Source organism: Phragmites australis, chromosome 6 (assembly GCF_958298935.1).
Source record: "Phragmites australis chromosome 6, lpPhrAust1.1, whole genome shotgun sequence".
In the NCBI taxonomy this organism is placed as follows: Eukaryota; Viridiplantae; Streptophyta; class Magnoliopsida; order Poales; family Poaceae; genus Phragmites; species Phragmites australis.
In genome coordinates, this window is record NC_084926.1 from 9,051,852 (window position 1) to 9,074,041 (window position 22,190).

General features: G+C 45.4%; 3 protein-coding genes across 5 annotated transcripts; 1 reads left to right on the forward strand and 2 right to left on the reverse strand.

The window, feature by feature from the left end:
* Positions 1 to 3,704: 3,704 nt before the first annotated feature.
* LOC133921545 (zinc finger CCCH domain-containing protein 17-like) lies at positions 3,705 to 8,505 on the reverse strand. 3 transcript variants are annotated; one of them, XM_062366467.1, is made up of 9 exons: positions 7,768 to 8,504; positions 7,588 to 7,683; positions 7,403 to 7,492; positions 7,095 to 7,196; positions 6,855 to 7,001; positions 5,587 to 5,706; positions 5,412 to 5,471; positions 4,282 to 4,379; positions 3,705 to 4,199 (listed from the first exon to the last, which is right to left on the reverse strand). In XM_062366467.1, exons 1-9 carry the CDS (start codon positions 8,203 to 8,205, stop codon positions 4,061 to 4,063), a joined length of 1,290 nt encoding a protein of 429 aa, XP_062222451.1. In that variant the 5' UTR covers positions 8,206 to 8,504; the 3' UTR covers positions 3,705 to 4,060. The 3 variants fall into 3 exon arrangements, 2 of the variants coding, with proteins under 2 accessions (XP_062222451.1, XP_062222452.1); XR_009910292.1 differs by having other exon boundaries at positions 4,098 to 4,199; positions 5,555 to 5,706; positions 7,768 to 8,505; XM_062366468.1 differs by lacking the exon at positions 7,403 to 7,492 and having other exon boundaries at positions 7,768 to 8,505.
* Positions 8,506 to 11,359: 2,854 nt separating this feature from the next.
* LOC133921547 (uncharacterized) lies at positions 11,360 to 12,802 on the forward strand. Its single transcript, XM_062366469.1, has 2 exons — positions 11,360 to 11,984; positions 12,257 to 12,802. Exons 1-2 carry the CDS (start codon positions 11,481 to 11,483, stop codon positions 12,530 to 12,532), a joined length of 780 nt encoding a protein of 259 aa, XP_062222453.1. The 5' UTR covers positions 11,360 to 11,480; the 3' UTR covers positions 12,533 to 12,802.
* Positions 12,803 to 20,781: 7,979 nt separating this feature from the next.
* On the reverse strand, positions 20,782 to 21,897 carry LOC133921548 (dehydration-responsive element-binding protein 1G-like). The gene has a single exon (XM_062366470.1). The coding sequence runs from the start codon at positions 21,816 to 21,818 to the stop codon at positions 21,159 to 21,161; it is 660 nt and encodes a 219-aa protein (XP_062222454.1). The 5' UTR covers positions 21,819 to 21,897; the 3' UTR covers positions 20,782 to 21,158.
* Between the last annotated feature and the right edge of the window lie 293 nt (positions 21,898 to 22,190).

Here is a 22,190-nt window from a genome sequence, read left to right on the forward strand (position 1 = left end):
CGCAGGGCCATCTGCAACTCCTCCAGTTGTGCCAGGAGAGCCACTATGTGTGCCTGCTAGCCGGCAGTGGAGGCTTATGCGGCCGTGGCCTTAGCCGCACCCCCAGGGTACCCCAAGGTTTGCACCTTGTTGCTGTCGTAGGGCCCCCAGACCGGCGGGGTTCCTGGTGTCAACCACAGCCATGGTCGTGTCCGGACCGCCGCTGGCCCTGAGGTCCTCGTTTTGGCCTGTGGAGTGGCTGGCGTCGGCGAAACGTGAGTTTGGGTGCGACGGCCGTGTGGACCTTCGCACGAGCATGGTCAGGGAATCGGCCACCTGGGCCATCGCCCTAGCAGTTTTCTTCTTTGGTGGCATCCTACCTCTCCTAATGCTTCTACACTTATTCTCTTCCCATGGACAGCACCACTATTGGTGAAAGAAACTATCTTCCACAAAGGGCAAGAGCCAAGTCACAAGAATGACTCAAGCTTGAAGGAGAGATGAAGAAGGAGGGAATACCAAGGTTGTCTGCGGATTTTTTTTTTCCTGTCTTTGTCTTGATGGTTAAGGTTCTGTATTTATATTCATATTCAGAGTGTAAATATACAAATGTGCCCATAGGAGACATACAGAGATATATGTCTTATACTGTGCAACAAGAGAGCAGGCTAGCCCAGTAAATTATCCATACGACTGGTAAGACGGTTGTTCTAGCGATGAGTCGTCTATTCCGGCGGCACACCATACCAACATGTCAAGCGACCACCATTTGCTCCATCGTATCAGACGACCACCACATGCACCATTGTGTCAGGCGCCCATCACCTGCGCCATCATTAAATGCTGGTCACCTCATTGCACGTGGAAGGCGGTCTACAGACCCTCTCCTGGTTGATCTTTCTGAAGGATTAAAGGCTCCGAGGGTCCGAAGGCATAGCCTCCGGGACCGCCCCGGGCCCCGAAGGAAACCGGAGCCTGATGGTCTTCGAGCCCAGACTGTCAGAACCAAAGGATGTTGGGTGCCTCTAACAACAACAGTTAAAAGTGCATATGTATATACACCAAGAACTCATGATACATGCATGCACACGCATGAATGTGCCCTTATAACGTGGCACAATTTTGGATGTCTAAGAAGAAACATCACATAACACACGGACAACTTTCCCACTAAGCATCAACACTGGTGTTTGCGCAAATTACGGATATCAACGATTCAAACCTTATAAGGGTGAAATCGTACACCTACGACTCCGGTACTCCCACCCTTGATCGTTGCTCATCTTTCCCCAAACAAACACTTAATTATAATTATCTTCAACGATAAATAGATTAATAAGGCATAAAGTAATTCAGCACTATAACTAAAATATTGTTCAATCAAGTTGTGCATACAAGACAAGTGGACATCGCCTCTCTTCACATTCTTGTCCCGGAGAAGACATTAATTTGTCCCTATGTGCTGGATTTGGCACATCGATCTTGTTCTTTGTCTTTCAGCATGACTCGTATCTGTGCCAGATTATTGAGCAAAATTAATTAATTCAATATATTGGTGCCATTCCAACATGCATACGCTTGTTAAGGAACACATTGCACTACTAGCAAACAATTAAAACATTTTTAGTCGATGAAAGCTTATCCTACCACGTCGAAAAATCTTCTGTGTTAGATAGATGCAAATACTGGAATTTCAGATACGAGTGGTCTGAAACGTTACAGGAAAACTAGCAAGTACCTGTAGAATCAATACATATGCTCATGCAGCTGCCGATGGAGGATTAACCAAACGCCTCATGTCGTCTTCTTCTCTACAGGAGGCTGCTGGATGAGTTTTGAGTTGCCACATATAGGTGTTCTCGTGTTATCAGTGCACATGGGGACAAACACTAGCTAAACCTAAACGGGTGGCCACCTAGCTAGTACTGTACAGTACAAGTGTACGACTGTAAGGAATGTAACAAATGATATTCTATCAGTTCACTTTCCAGAAAGAGAATGGCATCTCTTATTCAGAAGATCGTCATCGTGGATCGGGAAACCGCCGGAAGAATCAGCACGGAGTCCAATGCGAGTAGCACACTCATCAGCATCATCGTTCGTTCCAATCACACCTCAGATCGGAATCTCGATGCATATTTCTCTGTCAATTCTCAGAGTTACGCCTGTGTGTGTTTTGGAGTATCCCAAAAAGATGGGAGGGCTAATGGCAGCATTTCACCATTGACGTGTTGCTCCAACACGAAAGGACTGATGGAAGTCTCATCCGTCACTGTTGCAGCCACGCTACGCATCGAGCTGTGTCAAATGCTAGTTCGTGAGAGCCACCATGGCATTGAGCAGTCGTTGCTGACGATGCGTATCGCTGTCTTAGCCGCAAGGAATTTGCCACGTACGGCCGCTGATTTCTGTAGTGGGGCACAAATGATCCCTCGATCGGAGAGACCTTAATATATAGAGGGTATCATCATTACCCAATGATCGACACCGCGTTTTGTCAGTGCCGTTCCTTTCCGACTTGTCCCTTGCAAGCTTTCCACCTTGTGATTTGGGAACATGGCGAGGAAGAACCGGCGAGAAGCAGATCCAGGGTGCCTCTAGAATTTGTCATGATCTTTGTCGTTAATAAGCTAATCACTCTACAAAAAGTTTCAACTTCTTTCCGGGGCTACCTTCCAGCGACTCCGCTGAATGCTTGATGTGCTGGTGGCAGTATCGATCAGCTCGTCAGGTATGTTCACCTGGGCGTGGGATTCGGGCGGCCACCCGTGATGGGCGTGCCAGTGACATGCCGCCGGGGGCTGAATTTGCTAACGGGGGCGCGCGCGTTTGAATGATGCACGTGGAGGGCCAGCCTACGGTCTAAATGCCGCGTGACCCCCTCCATCTGTCCGTTACTCCCCATAGCGATTCTGGGGACGTTTGGGTCCAAGCCAAATGGCTCTCCGTCGCCGGAAAGGCCAGCCTCGCTCGGCAAGGCGAGCCGACGAACCAAACAACCTCTCCCATCACTCTCTCACATTTGAGCCTAGGAGGGCTGAAGATGTAACGTCACATGTGACATCGTCACTAACGCATAAAGCCAAGTATGGAAGAATCGTCGAGCGCTCCGACAGCCTCCTCTTCATCTCCTTCCCCTTCTCTTCTCTCTAGATCAGGTGGCCTCTTCTCTCTCTCCCACTTCTCTATCTAGATACGAGTGAAGCTGTTAGAGAGCGCCGCTGTTGGAGGCCACATCCATGGCACCGGAGATTGTCGTCTCCAAAAAAACCAGCTGAGGTCAGCGTCACGCCACCTAGTGGGTGGCCAAACCTAGTTTCAAAGTTTTGTAGATCAATTTTGAATGTTTTCCAGATTGATTTAGAAAGATTTTGCAGGCCAATTTGAAAGTTTTTGCAGGTCGATTTGAAAGTTTTTGCAAATCGATTTGGAAGTTTTCAAGTTTTAAGTTTTTACAAATTAATTTGGAAGTTTTTCTGAGCCAAGCTGGAAGCTTCAGCTCGCGTTTGGGCGTTCGAAGTGAGTGGGAGGAAGGTGGTTTGAGGAATGGCCGCTGCTATACAAACAGAAATCGAGATAAATATAGGTACAAAGTAATCTGGAGTCCCCCACTACCTGGTGCTGTTCATGCTGCCATCCCCCATGCCAGATAAGGTTGCAAGCACTGAAGGTCTGAAGCTGATCCGTTTGAAAAAATGATTGCTCGACAGTTCTGAAACTCCGTATACAAATGCAGCTGAACAGCCTTTATATTAGCACATCCTTTTGATATTACCAGCACCTCCGAGCAACGATCATATTCTTGCTGATTCCAGTGCTTTGCAAATTACAAGCAATTATTCTCTTGATGTGAAATTCATTCCAGGGCAGGATCCAGGACAAAACTACAGTCCATAATACATAGGCTCTGCTTGTACTTTCAACTGCAAGCCAGATCGACTGAATCTCATATCCTTTGTGAATAAATGTAGGGCATATCACAAAAAAGAACTGACCACCAGCCACACCTCAACTCATTATGCATATTTGTGATAAATCCCTCATAAAATACATGAGAAAACAAATCTAGAAAGTATGTCCATCAGGTTTGGGCTCCATCTATTACCCATTGCCAAACCTTCAGCTCACCAGTTCCATCCCCGGTAAAAAATAAACAACCAGGACCCATTTGTATTGCCCTAATTTCCTGTTTAGAGAAAATTCTGCCCCTATCACTGAACCTGTGAAATAAGCAAGAGTCATTCCTGATAACATTAGAAATAAAATATACAGAAAATATCTTAGCATGATTAGTTTGCTTACGATGGCAGGTCATATAGGCGGACAGTGTTGTCATTTAATGAACATAGTAGCACAGGTTTTGACTGTGCATCAGGCACACCACTGAGAGCAAGTGCACCCTGAAGATGGAACAACACCATTAGCAAAAAAACAGTGAAACATAAGAAAGGAGAACACAGCGTTGCATGTTCCCAAAACATTGATAAAGATGATCATGAGCACTGTTACTGAAAGGAAATATTAAACTGCTGGCCAAGTGAACAAATTCTCATGCAAACAGTAGTGGGTACCAACAGAGCTGAATGTTCTGAATTCAAACATTCAGCACAAGACTAGTACGGATATAGCAATTGTTCTCAGTTTAAGTTCAGCACACGAGCTAATAAGCTAATAAGAAACAATATGGCACTGGAAAGAGGTTAGTCTGGAATTCTTGACAACACGAGTTAGAGAAGGTGTTGGTGATGAAGATACTACTCTCAATTGCCTCAGGAAGAATAAGGCATTTTAAGCACTGGTGCCTGGAGGCTATGAGGAAGATAGCCTCAACAAACCATTTGTCTGCTGGCTAACTGAAGCATCTTCTTCTCTATGGTCCTTTTTATAATCTCTTTGCCTGTTGGTGTTCATTTCTACTGTTAGGGGTGTTACTTTTCGGACCATTCTTAATAGAACTGGAACAGAGGACTGTTGTGGTCCTTTTATCACTGGACTATTTTGAACAAAAACCAGCTGAAGGAACTACCTACCATAAAAAGGTGGAAACCAGCTAGGATAGGCTTGGCCGGATGGCCTCCAGCTATTACTGCCATAAGGGTAATAGCTTATACATTAGATAGCAAATAGTGCTCATAAAATTAATAAATAAAAAAATCAATTGTTAATGTTAATATTATTGAACTAGCGGTCTAGTCGTCAGATTGTTGGCCAGACCACGATTAGACCAGTTCAATCATCAGTCCGGTTTAAACAAAACAATATGTCTCAATAGTTAACACTAAAAAACCTGTTATCAACCAACACAGAAAACCACAAAAAATTGAGCCCCAGGCAGGACAGATTGGATGTTAACTAGAAAGGAAGGTAACACACAGACTGCAATGACACGACACATACCAAGCGGAATCTATTGTACTAGAGTAGTCTCGTACCTGCTCCTCTTTGTGTGTGTATGTTACTTCTAAGTTTCCACTCTCTGTAGCTGCCCAGACCTGCAGCAAAACAAATATTAGAAGTATGAAATGCATTGGAAAAGGGCAAAAGGTGAATACAGATGACGGATTTACAGAATTACTCGATATAATGAAGGCAAGGATGGTCACTAACTTTTATTGTTTGATCTAAAGAACAAGATAACAGAAACTGATCCCAGCACAGCACAGACATAACAACATCTGTATGATCAGAAAGAGTCTGTATGCACTGCAATGTTGCCAAATCCCACACCTGAAACATTTACTGTGCTGTGATTATCATTTGTAGAATGAGAGTAAACAAAAAAAGACTAGGATACCATTTTTTTCTAGATGGAAGACGTAATATGCAGTAGAATAACATCTGATAGATATCACTTGCAATAAGTTGAACTGACAAGTCATGCACATTACAACAGAAGTTATGCCCCATGTTCTCTTAAAGAGTGAAGACATCAAAATACTAGAGTAGCATTCATTCGTATCACTGAGAATAAATTCGACTTCCAGATGTACCACCAAGTATCTCTGGTGCACAGACTCAGCAACTCACAGTGGCTTCTTTCGCATTAGAACTTTCCATTACTATAGATGAAACATTCGCAAAACAGTAATTGTAAATGTTCCCTAGCCAGTTGAGATATCACCACAAAAAGTTTGTGCAAATTGGTAGTAAATTACCACAAGGCGTTGCCAACTCCAGATACTATATGATGCACGCTTGCACCATCTATATAATACTCCCTCCGGTCAAAAATACATGTCGTTTTGGATAAGACACTGTCTCCAATGCATAGCTTTGACCACTATTTTCTATTAGAATATATTTATAAAATCCATTGAATTAGTGATATTATGAAAGATTTTTTTTCAAGACAAATCTACACATATAATTTAATGGTTTCCAAACTAAATATTTTGAAAGCTATTGTTAGTCAAAATTTTAAAACTTTAACTGAACCTTTCCAAAATGACATGTATTTATGCCAGAGGGAGTAATATGCCTTATCATACGCAGATTTGGACCAGCAGTAAGTTTCAGCTTTTCCTGCATTTGCTTTGACTGAATACTAGCAGACGATCATGCATCGACCTTAGTCATCATCCATTGTACATCTGATTGTTAATAGACATCAAGTAACAATATCTGCCACTTAAATCAATTAAAGAAATCTATAACCATGCACAGTACAAGGGATTAGTTGAACTTGCACTGTAAAGTTCAATCACGAGTAACAGAAATAATAAAATTAGTATGGTGTCAAGTGAAAGTTGACATAAAGCAATGAAATTATGAAACACTAGAGGGAATTTATGATATAATGATGCAACATATAGTCCTACATCAATTGAATCTATCTTAACAATGAGCGTGAGTGGGTGTGAACAGGTTTTACATACTCTAATGGTTTTATCCATCGAAGAAGAATAAAGCCTCACACCTCCTACTACTAATGAAACAACAGCAAGCTTATGGCCAGCAAGAGAAGCAGCTGGTTCAAAACAGTTCGATGTGGCACTAAATCTCCATGCCAATATCCTCCCATCCTGCACCAAGTACAACAAAAGAGAATGAGTAAGTGAAGAAAATCAGAAGGTCCAAGACAAACCAAAGATGAGCCAAAAATATGGGAAGTTTACTTGTGTTGCTGCAAAGAGTAGCTCATTGGCAACAGCGAGCGCATAGACTTGCCCAGTTGGTCCAGTAAGGTTCATTTCCGCTGCTGTTTGCATATTCCAAACCTGAAGGAATAGATCAAATAGTCACACACAGAAATTTAAAAAACACTAGGTGAGCGGCGGTGGTGCCTAGTTCCCAATCACCGATTAGGCAGGCTACAGACGCAGTTAAGTGCCAGGCGAGATGGTGGTCCCTACATCCTAGCGCATAGGCCGGCTAGGCGGCTTCTGAAACAGTGATTTATCGATAAATGTGAAGTATTACTTACCTTCACGGCATCAGGTATTCCAACAAACAACCACGGCCCCTCGCTGATCATACACCCGACCTCACGACCCATATTGATGACACCAGCACACTAATAGACCACCAACATCAAAGAAGTACTGATTTTTTTTTTCATAAGGAACAAACAAGTCTTTCAAAGATTCAATCTAATGATGCCTCAGCTACCTGCCCGGTTTGGCAATCCCACATCCGCACCGTTCCGTCCTTACTCCCAGAGTACAGCTTGCCCGACCCAGCAGGCAGTGCAATACCCGTAATAACCTGAAGGAATCCACAGCATTTCAGTAATAACCTGAAGGGATCCAGACAGGCTAATTGGCAGGGGAAGGGAAATTTTAGGCACACCTTCTCGTGGCCCATGAGCGGGGTGAGCATCGTGATGCTGTCGCTTATGCAGTAGCTGTGGGGGTAGTGACACCTCTCACCGTAGCTGCAATCACCGGCGAGGAAGTACTTGCAGGGCCTGTCGGCCGGCTTGTGGCTCGCGCCACCGCTGCGGCCGGGGTTCTTCCCCCATCTATTCTGCCCGCCGCCGCCGCCTCGTCCTCCAGAGTTTGGGTTGCGCCAGACGTTCCCCCCGGGACCAGCGGGGCGCTTGGGTGGCGCCGCCGCCTCGGGGAGCTCGCTGTGAAGGTAGGGGCAGGGGAAGCGGTTGCATCGCCCGGCGCGCCAGAAGTTACAGACCTTCCCGGTGGTCGACGAAGGGGCGCCAGCGCCGGAGCCCGGGCCCAGGCGGTTGTGCACGCGCTTGTTGCCGAATCGCCCGTCCGTCTCTATGTCCATCGGGCGGCGGCGCCTAGGGTTTGGAGGAGGCGCGGGGAAGAAGGGGGTGTAATCAAATTGGGTCGGGGTATTTGGCGGGCGAGCGGCGGGAAGGTCGGATAGATAGATGTGTTGTGGGGAGTCGGTCGCGTGGAGGCGACGCGGCGATGGCTCGCCGGAGCGGGTGGGGAGATCCGGATCGTAGAGGGAAGGGGCGGTGGTCCGATTGCTGGGTCGGGTTTAGCTCGCGCGGCTGCGGGCGGAAACGGGGGTCCGACGCGGCCCACCGGTCAGCCCGTAGGTGGCAGCTGACGCCGCCGACCTATGTATAAGCATTAAAATGCTCTTTTTAATGTTAAAAAATAATTCTGAATGGTAGGAAATTTGCGAATTACCAACTCCAATGTGGCCTGGTTCAGTTGTCCCTGTGAAATGCATTGGGCCATATCAGCCTATGCTTCAGTAGCTTTTCAAGGCCTATTTCCTGCGGCCCAGTCTAGCATGCCAACAAAGTGTTCCGGCCCACTATTTCAAATTGCATTTCATGGCTCATGGGGAATTCCCGATTTTTTATATATTTTTTTTCAATATTTACAACACTACACGTCTATTTGAAAAAAAATAGCAACTCTAACCTACCATCATCTGTTGGATGGATGACATCAAGGTGTCACCTACCGTGTGACACTTTGACATGTCAAGTCAGTATGGTGACCGCATGATGTGGCGCGGAAGATGTTGCCTAATCAAGGGGTGACATCTTTTTAGGATTTGTTGAATGCTGATTTTAGAGTTTCACCATATTTGTTTTGGTTTGCGGTAGAGTTAGCATCGTCATTTGGTATTTTGGAAGTATTTAAAAATCCATCGCTATTTGAGATATTTTTTATATGCGGAATTATCATAAAAGGATGGTTGCCCACAATACTAATGGTCATCTTTTGAACCTTGAGGTCTATTTTGAAGCCCTTATCAATCAGTCGTACAAATGTCTGATACTCTTATACATAGATTGGGATATACTCTTGTCCATTGACTCAAACACCGACAACACTACTGTCGGTGACACAGGAACCGGGGGTCCCCGAGTCCCGAGGGCAGAACAGCAGAGTGCCACGTGGCGCCCTCCCTTGGGGATTATCTCCCCAAGATCCGAGAAGACTAAGTTTCGGGAGATGGTGCTCGGGGCCATGAACAGTGGTTCCCGAGTACCTGAGTTCCCCGATGACCCGAGAAGATCAAGTACCGGAAAGAGGGTGCTCGGGGCTATGAACAGTGGTCCCTGAGTACCCGAGTTCCCCGATGACCCAAGAAGGCCGAGTTTCGGGAGAGGGTACTCGGGGTCATGAACAGTGACCCCTGAGCACCCGAGTTCCTCGATGACAAGAGAAGTCAAGTTCCGGGAGAGAGTACTCAGGACCATGAACAGTGGCCCCCCAAGCACTCGGTTCCTCAAGGACCCAAGCAGTCAAATTCCGGGAGAGAGTGCTCGGGGTCGTGAATAGTGGTCCCCGAGCACTCGGTTCCCCGAGAACCAAGAGAGGGCATATCCGGGAGAGAGTGCTTGGGGCTGTGAACAGTAATCCCCGAGCACTCACAGTTCCCCGAGGATCTGAGAAGTCCTTCGCCAATGGTCCCAACAAGGGCTCAGCGGTGAAGTGTCAACTGGTGAGAGGCTCGATGCTGCATTTAAGAGAGCGCGTGGCCTGTCACTTCCAACCACTCCCTCCACGCCTGCTGTCAGTCCCTACCACGGTCTGGCGGGGAGGCGTGGGGACATTTAATGCATGGGTCCCATCGCGTGTCATCCGGCGCGCCTCGGGATAACGTCGCAGAGCTCGATGCACATCGCCTGCCACCCTACTGTGTCAGGCCTGCTCTGACCGGACGGGCACGCGGGGCTGCTTGGTGGCTGCCCAGTGGGTCCTCCCCGCAGCACTCGCTGAAAGGCAGAATGATGACGAACAAGACCGGACGAGAGCGCATTTTCAACCCTCCCCATCACCTCGCGCAACAGTCTATGATGGTTGCTTTCCATTTATGGTGCCTTGGAACTCGCGCTATCCTTTCTAGGCACGCTACCGCCCTGTGAGTATATAAGCAGGACGGGCTCCTCGGAGAAAAGGAGAGTTTTTGAGGACAGACATCGACGAGTCTCGAAGAACACAAGACACAAAAGACAGAGGCTTGGATCAACCGAAGAACAAGGAGCATGGAGTTCTAGACTTAGACAAATATTCTTGTAACACAGCAGATCCTCCGAGAGTCATTCTCAAAGCATTTATAGCATACACACAGGAGTAGGGTGTTTCACTCAGTGCGGCTCGAACCTGTCTAAAAATTCCCTTAGCATTTACTTCCTCCTGCATTCGATCATTCCACCCCACCTGCATCTCATTTACTCATATTTATTTCACCTACGAAGCGGGTTCAGAATCATCCTCCGGCCGAATCTCAAAAGGGTCCCTCCGGATCCCCGTTTGAGGAGTTCACCCTCCGACAACTACCCCTTCCAACTATAAAAATATCACTATCTCCGTAAAAATCATAAACAGTCACTTATCCAACATGCTCGCCAATTATCGACAAAAAACTTTACTATTATTACTTATATGGATAGCTAAATCTAAAACTAGATATGTATTTTATACTTTATCTAAAATTAGATCTAAGTTCTAATCTATGTCTAAATCTAGGTTTAGTGGTTACTCTAACTGATTTGTCAAAAAAAGAAAGGAATTTTTTTTCAAGGCTTTGCCGTTTCCAACTCCCTCCCCTCCGGTCCACTCTCCTCTACTCCTCCTTCTCCTCTTTTATCTCTCTTCCTCTGTTCTCTCTATTGGCAGATGGAACAAATAAGCAAGCTATGAAGCCAATACATTATTATAGAGGAAAAGATAACCTATATCTAATAGGTTACATTTTTTCTAATAGGTCTAGATGCGCATATATGCTCTTATCCCTATTGGAAGGGTGACACCTTCTGTCATCCAACAGACGACACATCACCGTGGCAAAGTTAGCACGGCTATTTTATTCAATACCGTTTGACCATGAACCCCACGAATTGTCGTCAATTGGTGACGGTAGGTTAGAGTTTTGCAATGTTAAACAAATATAAAAAATTCGGGAATTCACATACCTCGGAAAAAAGAAAGGCAACAACGGATGCCAACAAATCGAAGCGATAAGGCCGTGGCCATCGAAGGCCATTGCTAGCTACCTCAGGACCCGAAGCAGCATCGACTGGTTTTCACCACCGCTGCCGTGCTGCTCAGTACGGTGCGTGCACTCCCATGGCACCACCCGGCGGCATCAAAACCTCCTCGCCAAACCTACCAACCCGGCAAAAACTCGGGAATCCGACGAGACCACGCGCTCCCGCTGCCGCTGCACCCCGGCAATCCCTGCGACCCCCGTCCAACAGACGCGGAGCCGTGGTGGTTACATGCACCCGCGGAAGCGAACAGCAATCTTCCCCCGCCGTCGCTTCCCAGGCTCGTCCCGGCACCGACGTGCTCAGCGTCGAGTTCAGGACGCGGGACGGCTGCCTGCTCGGCATCTCCAGGTACCCGGACTTTGAGTACAACGCGCAGGGCGGCTGCGGCGTGGGCGCCGGGCGCAGCGCGGAGGGCGGGGAGGACGGCACGGTACTGGTCGACTTCGACGTGGCGTGCCTGTACATCCCGCCCATGTCCGGTGTGACGGCCAGGTTCCTCGGGCTGCCGCTGCCGCCGTTCCTCAAGATCGACATCTTGCCCGAGGCTCTGGGCGGAACCATCGACCGAGGCACTGGTCAGGTAACAGAGCTGACACCAGATTTCTCCCCATCCATGTGCAGTTTTCAGCTATCAAACACTGCAGATGACTCTCCTGATTACTGAACGCAACCAAAGAGAAATCCCGTTGTGTTGTACCAGTAATCAGAAAATATGATGAAAAATATCAGAAGTCATTTATGGACTTCTTTTTCCTGTGCTTAATGAAATGACACGCAAAAAAATTCATGTTCTCCACCCAAAAAAAAAAAAAAAAACAGACGTTGACCAGAAATGTGCGTATCTTCGTGCAGGTTGATCTCAAGTTCAGGTCGAGGTTCTGTTTCTCGGTCGGGAGCTTCTACAAAGCGCCGCCGTTGTTCGTCGACACAACACTAACCTCCGAGGAATCCAAGGGAACCATAAGGTCCGGGGTTGGAGAAAGAATGGACGGTGAAGGCAGATGCAAGCTGGTTGGGGTGGCCGTCGTCGATCCGATTGATGACCTCTTCATGAACACATTTCTCAGTCTGCCGACCGAGTGCATCGCTTACTTGAATGCCACCATCTCCATCGCCGAACCTAGATAATCATGTGGCAGTTGCCAATCTAGATTGCAGATGTATGCATGATTTTCTTTTCCCTCGTGTCTAATACTAGCAGGAGTTCTGCAGATCACAAAAGAAGTTTGGCACGTCGGACAGTCATAGCATTTGAACCCATCAGGGTTAAATAGACTCATCACGAAGCTTTCGACACATTCCCGATGTATATATATACATGCATGATGAAATGCATGAAACATATGATATTGCGTCGCCAAAAAATGATACTATCAGATTCATATAATTATTTTCGTATTTAAGAGAGTACTCTTAAATTCTTTTATGTACTTTGAACACCTATAGCTTTTTCTGATGATTCATCACAATTGGTACTAGACTGCTCTGGGGGAACTTTATACTAGACTTAGCCCTGTTTGGGAAGCGGGAATAGCAATGGATTACTACAGGATTTGTACTAATTCCAATAAAATGTATGTGAAATTTCTGCGATTCAAACAGGGCCTTCATGTTTTCTAAGGGAATTTTTCCCCATCAACGACGGGCTATTTTTTAGAACACATACTAGCCTGAAATTAAACGTAGTTTCATGGTTTATTTCACTATCAGTTCATGCAATTGTTATCCAATGGTTGATATTTTTTCGGTGGGCTACCACCCAAGCACCACACAAGCCTCACGCGGCGGCACGTGGCAGAATGCTGGACATGTTGCTGCAGCACCACCAGTGTAAATCAGCAGATGATCAAGCCGTAGGGGCACTGAACAAACTGGGTATCTAGTGCGGTCAGATGATCTCTCACATCCTCAGCCCCTACCTGGGAGACTTAGCAGCCTCCAAGCCCCTTTTAATTTTTAGGCATGAAAGAGTAAGGAGAGGAGAAGAGTAGGAGGAGAAGGAGGAAGAAGAAAAAAAGAGAAGAGGAGAGAAATAAGTCGAGGAAATTCCGGATCCGTCACTGCTCAACCTATCTGTACCCAACGTACCAGTAATCCAGTATGGACGAACAGCATCAGCTGCCCCTCTACACGAACTGAGCCGACGCCGAGCCCTACCCGTAAAGACGACGTTTCCAGAGTGGACAGAAACTTCCATTCTTCGGCGGCGGCGCGAACCCGCGGGAGGACTGGGTAAAAAAGGAGGAAGACGCCGTGAGCTGGCAAAGCCTAGTTGGGTTGGCAACTCGCGGTCCGAGTTGCCTGACGAGAGAGCGCAGCAATGAGTGGCCTTTCTCCACTCCGAACTCTGAAGTGACGCAAGACCGCTAACTTTTTTTCCCGCGGCTTGCCAGCTGAGGCCTACGGGGCTTTCATTGACATCGTCAAAAGCCTTTTGAGTAATATGTTGGTCATCAACTCTGAATGCGAACCACGAATTGGCAATTTGTAAAACAAAAGCAGTTCGTCTAAAAAAAATGTAAAACAAAAGCAGTTCGTCTAAAAAAATTGTAAAACAAAAGCAGTTCGTCTAAAAAAAATTGTAAAACAAAAACAGGCAGGCAGGCAGGCAGTCTTTTTTTTTAGGGATAAATGCAAACCCCCCAAAGTCACTTGGATTTTGACTTTCCCCAAAAAAAATTATTTTGTTGCAAAAAACGCCCAAATGTTTGATTTTGTTGCAAAAACACCCCCAAAAATTCAATTTTAAAAAAAATCACAAAAAAATCTAAAAAAACTAGAGAAAATTATAAGACATTTTGTGAAATTTGTTTTCAAAAATAATATCCTTTGCATCATATTTCACGAACAGTAAGTTTGAAAAAAAGAAAAACGTGCAACTCATTTATTAATTCCAGTTAAATGCATAGTTAATTATTTACTAATCCAAAAATCATGAAACAAAATTTTTTAGTCTTCTTACATGATCCTCTATCTTGTAAAAATACATGAAATCTTGAAATAGTTATTGTAACGTGCAGGATTGAGTAAATGTGTTGCAGATAGATTAATTCATAACTAATCTATAACACCCCCAAAATTAGTAAAACCACTTTTATTAGTTTACTTAAATAATTATTTATGTAGGAAAAATAATGGTAGACATGACAAAGTTAAAATAACATGAGTTAATAAATGAGCTGCACATTTTTCTTTTTTTTCCAAACTTTCTCTCCATGAAATATGACGCAAAGGATATTATTTTTGAAAAAAAAATTCACAGAAGGTCTTAGAATTGTCTCTAGTTTTTTTCGAATTTTTTTATAATTTTTTTATTTTTTGAATTTTTAGGAGGTTTTTTGCAACAAAGTCAAACTTTTGGGGGTTTTTTGCAACAAAATAATTTTGGGAGGGGGGGGAAGTCAAAATCCAAGTGACTTTTGAGGCGGCGGGGGGGGGGGGGGTGGTTGCAGTTTTCCCTTTTTTTTTTTAACAAGTGGCATGAGGGAGTCTACGAGTTACTACCTCCATTTTTAAATAGAATATACGTAGTTAAACTTTAAAAAATTTAATCACTAATATACATAAAATTATTAGAATTTAATATATGAAAATGATAGTAGTGAATTTATCATGAAAAATGTTTAATATCATCTAATTTTTATCAAATTTTACTAAAAGCTAGTTGTCAAAAAGTAATGATTAAACGTATTTATTGGAGACCATGTCGATATGTCCTAAATAATAAGTAAAAGAGAACGGATGTAGTATGTATATTATCGCTGTATAAGATCCTGATTCAACTTATATTTCGGCTTTGTCATGCATGGACCGAAAATCTATCAGAACAAATGTCTTTGTAAGAACTGTCACATGCTATCTGAAGAATACTATGTAATTTTTTTTATTGAGAATATACACATATATATACACACATACGAGCAAACCACAAAACTAAAACAAAAAAGTCACTGCTGTTCAATTATCAAAAAGTTTTTAAAATAGAATTTTTTAGGCCTAATTTTGTATTTACGACTTTTTTTGAACAATACGATCAATCTTTTTAAACAGAACTTTTTGAACAATAAGTACTATTTTTTACTGGTTTGAGCTCCACAACCTTTAATTAAGGGTTAATTAGATTCGTACCATTATAAATTCTCTGGTTTCAAAATATACCAATGCATAGTCGGAAATTAGATCCATGCAATTATAATTTTGTACGAATTCGAACCATGCCATTTTGTACGCGCTTGGCTCGTTTGGGCCTGCTTGCAGGCTACTGTATTTCCGTATGGATGATTTGGCCTTGTCACAGCTTATACGAGTCCTCGGTTCAATCCAACCAGCTCACACTGTCATTGCTCTCGTGCCCGACGAACCCTAACCCACTGCTCTGGTGCTTGACGGCAGCGACTGAGGCAACTGGATGTCACTGGCGATGGAGGCAGAGGGCACCTGAGGTCCGGGAAGACGCTTGTCAACGACCCCGTCTCCAGCCCCCTCCGGTGCCAATGGAGGAGAAGGGCCACTCTGAGCCGAGGTAACATCCATCCCCCTCCCCTCCACCCCAAAATGCCTCTGGATTAGCTGGATTTACTAGATGTTGTTCCGGATTCGAGTAGGTTTGATTCGATTTGATCCTCTTTCTCAGTAGGAATTGATTCACACTAGAGCTCAAGGTTCAAGGTTTTGTGACTAGAGACTCAGATGGTAGGAAAGCTTATAACGAGGACCGGATTGTGAAATGGGTTCCGGAGGTAGATGGTTTTTTCACTAGATTCAGTGATGAATAGCTTATGCATCGAGTTAAAATGGGACACGAACCAGACAACGAGTCTGTGATTCCATGACAAGAGGTTGGGTGAGGACGTCATGCTAGTAGATGTCAGTCAGATGGTAGATTTCTTTGAAATATACAAACCAGATATGTGTGGTCAGCTTGTTGTAGGAGTGCTTGACAGTGCAGTGGTTGAGGTACATGAGCTTAATGTATTGTAACCTCTATGTGGTGTGCCACCTAAAGTACCTATTGTGAGTGTTTTGCCATCTGAAGTAGTACCTAGTGAAACATGTCATCCCATCGCACCACCTCAGACAGGTTAGGGAGCATCTGCATCTAAAGTGGCAAATTCTAGAGGACCTGCAGCTAAAGAAGCATATGGTTTAGCGCCTGATCTCTTTGACAATACAGAGGAGTATGTTGGTGTAGATGATGAGCAATTGTATGTTCATATACCACCTGCACAACCATCTAAGTCAACAGACAATACAGAACCCTCTGAGTCAACAAACAATACACAACTCTCTAAGCCAACATACAATACACAACCTTCTGAGCCTGCTCAATCTGGTGCCAAAGGGGTGCCTCCTGAGGCAGAGATCACTGATGCAGACCCATAGGAACTTAATGTCCTGCATGATCCACATAACCCTGTCATTGCAGAGGGTGTTTTATTCCTTGACATCATAACATTCAAAAATAATAATTAGGCACTATGCCATTACAAGAGGATTTTAGTTTGCTAATTTGAAAATAGATACCACTAGATTCATTCCTAGTTGCTCGCATGAGGGGTGTCCATGGTGCATTCATGCTTCTAGGCTCCAAGATAGCAGCACAATAAAGGTAGCTGCAGTTTATTTCAGTCTAATTGTAGTTTATTTCACTCTAATATTGGTTGTGTGATAATAATTCCTTCTCTGCTTCTGCGGATAAAGGTTCTCCCATTTGAACACAATTGTCCAACCACCAAGCTGAAGGAAGAGAAGATGGCCATTCAAGAGTGGGTTGCGGATAGACTTGGGGACTAGATCAAGAACAACTCATAGAAAGGTCCAAAGGATGCACAAGAGAAACTGTAGGAGCATTATATGATCAAGTTGAAGTATTCTAAGTCTTGGGCAGTGATGAGGCTTGCACTTGACAAGATTCATGGAAAGTATGAAGAGAGCTTCCAGCTGCTATTCAATTGGAGAGCAGAGATTGAGAAGAAATCCCTAGGTTCATTTGTGGAAATTGACCTACAGAACATTGGTAAAGTGTGTCTCAAGAGGATATTTTTTTTGCTCTAAAACCATGTGTAGATGGATTCTTGGTAGGTTGTAGACCATACATAGCAGTAGATTCAACTAGCTTGTATGGCAAATATACTGGACAGCTGGCCTTAGCTACTTTTGTAGATGGACACAATTGGTTGTTTTATGTGGCTTATGCTATTTTTGACTCTGAGACAGTTGATAACTGATTATGGTTCATACAACAGTTACATAGAGCTATAGGTGCTCCTACATGTTTGGTTGTATCTGTTGATGCTTGTAAATGGTTGGAATAGGCTGTGGATGATGTCTTTCATGAAGCTGAGTATAAAGAATGTATGAGACGTCTCTTTGGGAACTTCATGAAGAGATACCATGGCCCTATCTTCACCCAACACCTGTATCCAGCTGCAAGGAGTTACATTGAGGATAGGTTCAGGTGGCACATGCAATAGATTTATGAAGCTGCTCTAGATGCCATAGAATATCTACAGAGTCATCACTATATGATTTGATATAGGTGTGGTTTCTCATAAAAAAGCAAGTTTGACTACCTGACAAATAATGTGGCTGAAAGTTTCAACAAGTCGATCAAACCAATCAAGGGTCTGTATCTTCACGAGGTGGTGGATTCTTTGAGAGAGATGATTATGGAGAAGATATGTCTGAGGAGGATGGTTGGGAGAGAAATGCAGGATGGTATACTGCCAAGTGTTATGAAAGAACTGAATAAAGCAAGCAACAACCTTAGAGTAGTGAAGGTGGCCAGAAGTGATGAAGACTTTGCATAGGTCACACTAGTTGATGCAGTCAACATCACAAGGAGACACACAATGGATCTGAAAAATCACAAATGTTCTTGCAGGCAGTGGCAAGTCACTGGAATGCCATGCAACCATGCCCTAGGATGGATCTGTTCCAATAGAGGTATCAAAATTGAAGATTTTGTTCATAAATATTACTCAATGAGCAAGTTTAGGACAGCATATGCTGGGAGAATTGAAGCAATGACATATAGGTCACAGTGGTCAATGGTTGATCTTGGGTTCAAATTATTCCCACCAACACAAAAAAGAGTACCTAGGTGGCTCAGAGTTCAAAGGATAGGAGGGGGGGGGAGTCCTTGAACCTGGTGCAAGAAGGGTGAGATGCAAAAGATGTGGAGGTTTTAGTCACTTTGAGAAGACTTGCAAGCTTGCACAAGCACCAGAGGATGGATATGATGCCAATCAAGCAACACCAATGAAGAGGTATTGTCCATAATCATCCTTTATAAAGAAATCTACCATTTTTGCTCACCTGATTTTGACCATATGCAGGAAGAGAGATATAGAAGGAGACAATACCTCAAGCAAGAAGAGGACACTTAAGAAGAAGAGGACTCCTAAAAAGAAGAAGACACCTAAGAAGAGGAAGGAAAAGGCTACCTCCAGTGCACCACCTATAAGAATTGTTAGAAGGCTCTCTAATTGGTTGGGCATCTGATAGCCCTTGTGTAGGCAAACTTCTATATAATTTCTAGTTTTTGTTAGTGGACAAGTAATATTTGCTTGTAGTGGACGTGCTATGCTCAGCTGGGCTTGCTATGCAAACTTCTATGTAATTTCTATTTTCTGTTAGTGGATAAGTAATATTTGCTTGTGATGGACATGTTATATCTTAATCTATGCTTAAATGCATAAGTTATCATCTTGTTATTCCATCTGTGAAATGATTCTGCAATGCAAATTTCAAAGGATTCATGAACGAGAATTACATTGCTGCTGCTATGTAAAGTTCAATGTAAAGTGAAATGCACACGTTATCTTCATGTTATTCCATCTGTGAAATGCATCTGTAATGCAAAGTTCATCCTGTTACAAGTTCAAAGGATTCATGAACAAGAATTACATGGTTGCCGCTATGTAAAGTTCAATGTAAAATGAACAAAAATTACATTCCAAGGAATACACATTACATTGCACTAACATCAGCTTTGTTCACTTGAACATAGCTGCAACAAGAATTCCTAACACAACACCAAACAAACAGCAGCTGCACACACATTGTTCAGTACAATCCCCTTCTTCCTCTCACACAATACAATTTGTTGCTTCAGTCTGCTAATCTGAAGCTTCAGCTCCCATATTTGTTCCTTGGCATCAACAACTGCTGCTTCACCTCCAGAATCTACTGCTCCAATTCAACTCTTTCAGCATTTTCTTGTCCATCGATAGAGCTACCAGGCACTTCATCCTGTTCGAGTTGCCGCATGTACTTCTCATACTCCTTCTCCCACTTGAAAAATTCACAAGTCTTATTGTTATGCAGCGAAACAGCAAAACCACACAATCATCAACTCCAAACAACATCGACAATCTGCAAAAATGCACAAATTCGAACCAACCCACCGGTATGTCATTCTCTTATAGAAAATTTTGTCATAAGTATCAGACTGCTTGCTCTTGATCTTAATCATAGTAATCACACAGGCTAGGCAATCAACAAGCGGTAGGTCTTTCCCCTTGCTGCCAGTTGCGCAAGCCGTGACATGGTGCCCTGCGTCAGGCTTGTTGGGATTATGGCTAGCTCCTTCGCAAACCAGATTGAAGGCCAAAGCCAAGGGACGACGTACCTTGCTGTAGGGTCGTTGTCGTAGGCCACCGCTACTTGCTTTCCACTGGCCGCTGCAGACCATGTCGCTGCAGATGGGGTCGATGACGAGCGTCTTCCCGGACCTCAGGTGCCCTCCACCTCCATCACCGGTGACGAGCTTCAAGCATCTAGTCACCTCCACCGTTGCCGTCAGGCACCAAAGCAGCGGGTTAGGGTTCATTAGGCACGAGAGCAATGACAACGCGAGCTGGTCAGGTCGAACCGAGGACTCATATAAGCTGCGACGGGGCCAAATTATCCATACAGAAATACAATAGCCTGCAAGCGGGCTCAAACGAGCCGGATGCGTACAAAATGGCATGGTTCAAATTCGTACAAAATTATAATGGCATGGATCCAATTTTCGACTATGCAGCGGTATATTTTGAAATCAGAGAATTTATAATGGCATGATCTAACTAACCCTTTAATTAAAGTACTGTAGCTCTAGATACTTAAAATTTCCTTTTGGGGAAAGGGATCTAAATACTTAAAATAGAACTCCAAACTACAGCGACCGCATTATGATTACTTGTGGGGGTAAGAATTTCACGGCAGAAGAATCACATGAACCTGGAGCACTGGATACTTATTACTTGGGGGTTGGGGCGGGGGGCGGGAGGGCTCTAATACTTGAAACAGAACTCCGGACAACAGCGACCGCATTACGATTCCTTGTAGTGGTAAGGATTTCAAGACAGAAGAATCACATGGACTTGGAGCAGTGGATTTAAAGGTCTAGCTTTTTATATCTGGTTGCTGATCCCTGCAACATGTCAAGTCAATGCAGCAATACCACTGGACCATTCCCAATTTCATATATCACGCCACATACATTGCTGCTTATTACTCAAGTGCTCATGATAACACTCTCAAGATCGCCGTTCTTATGCATAATGCATAGAAAGAGTGATCTACTGATCTTTAGCACCAACGCTCAACCGCCTACCAAACTGCAGATAAACCGCATTTTATGCTTCTCCTGATCACACTTCATCAGAACAGAAGAGCAGGGGTATATTTGGCTCGTACTAGATTCCCATAGCCTGTACATTGGAAGTTCTGCGTCCAAAGCAAGTTAGCTTGCTTCAAACGCGCACGATCAGTAGCTCCAGAGATTGACCTCACCGTCGTCGTCTTCGTCGCCGCCAGTCGCAGACGAACCTGCCAATGGTGGCGGGTCAATAAGCATCCCCTGAGCCATGTCGAGGTACCCCTGCATCCCAAAGTCGAGCCTATCGTCAATCATGCAGTACGGGTGATCATCCGCGGTCTGCGTCACGCTAGACAAGGCGCCTGGTGTAGCAGCCGCCTCCTCGGCGGCCACATTGCCCTGGTCGGGGGCTGGCCGGAACTGCTCGGCAGCTTGGGCCGCCGCCCGCCGTATCTCGTCGTGCCCGGAGCCCGCCGGCGGGACCCTGAGCAGCCGTGGCGAGTCGGCGAAATTGAGGCATGCGGCGCGCCCGCGCAGCGCCAGAGCGGCCACGTCGTGCGCGCGCGCCGCCATCTCGGCGGTCTCGAAAGTCCCGAGCCATATCCGCTGCTTGCCGTGCGGCTCCCGCACCTCGCACACCCACCTGCCGGGGTTCCTCCGGCGCACGCCCTTGTACACCGGGTGCCGCGTCTCCTTGAACTTGGTCCGCCCGGCGCGCCGCTTGGGCGGCGCCGACGACACCGTCATGTACGAGGAGGAGCCGTCGTCGCCGCCGACCGGGGACGGCGTCCCCGAGGAGCAGTCGCTGCTGAACGCGCCGACGTCCATGGCTGCTCTACTGCAGTAGTGAGCAAGCGGAGGGGTGGAAGAATGAGTCGACGCATTCGATTTGAATCCGGAGGGAAAGGTGGCGGGCTATATAGTTTAGCGCGTGGAGAGGGACGTGGCCGCGTGCTCTGTTCCGACGCGGTGCGGCACGAGAGGCGCCAGCCAGGTTGTGCGACTTGATGGGTCGGGGCTGGGAGTGGGTTCGGGCTCGAGGGGTTATTTGGGTCGGAACCAGCTGGAGCTCGCCGGGTCGGGGACGGGGACGCGCGCAACGCGCAGGCATGGGACGCAGGTGGGCCGGCTGGGAGCCTGGGCCTCTCGCTGCCGCTGCGCGCTGGGGCCTGGCCGCCTGGGGCTCTTCTTCTGCGACGG

Coding starts and splice junctions, on each gene's coding strand:
- LOC133921545 (XM_062366467.1), bottom strand. CDS start 8,205: ATGGACATAGAGACGGACGGGCGATTCGGCAACAAGCGCGTGCACAAC. Junction 5,472..5,586: donor CTTTAGATCAAACAATAAAA/GTTAGTGACCAT, acceptor GTTTTGCTGCAG/GTCTGGGCAGCTACAGAGAG. Junction 4,200..4,281: donor CGCCTATATGACCTGCCATC/GTAAGCAAACTA, acceptor CTTATTTCACAG/GTTCAGTGATAGGGGCAGAA.
- LOC133921547 (XM_062366469.1), top strand. CDS start 11,481: ATGGCACCACCCGGCGGCATCAAAACCTCCTCGCCAAACCTACCAACC. Junction 11,985..12,256: donor TCGACCGAGGCACTGGTCAG/GTAACAGAGCTG, acceptor ATCTTCGTGCAG/GTTGATCTCAAGTTCAGGTC.
- LOC133921548 (XM_062366470.1), bottom strand. CDS start 21,818: ATGGACGTCGGCGCGTTCAGCAGCGACTGCTCCTCGGGGACGCCGTCC.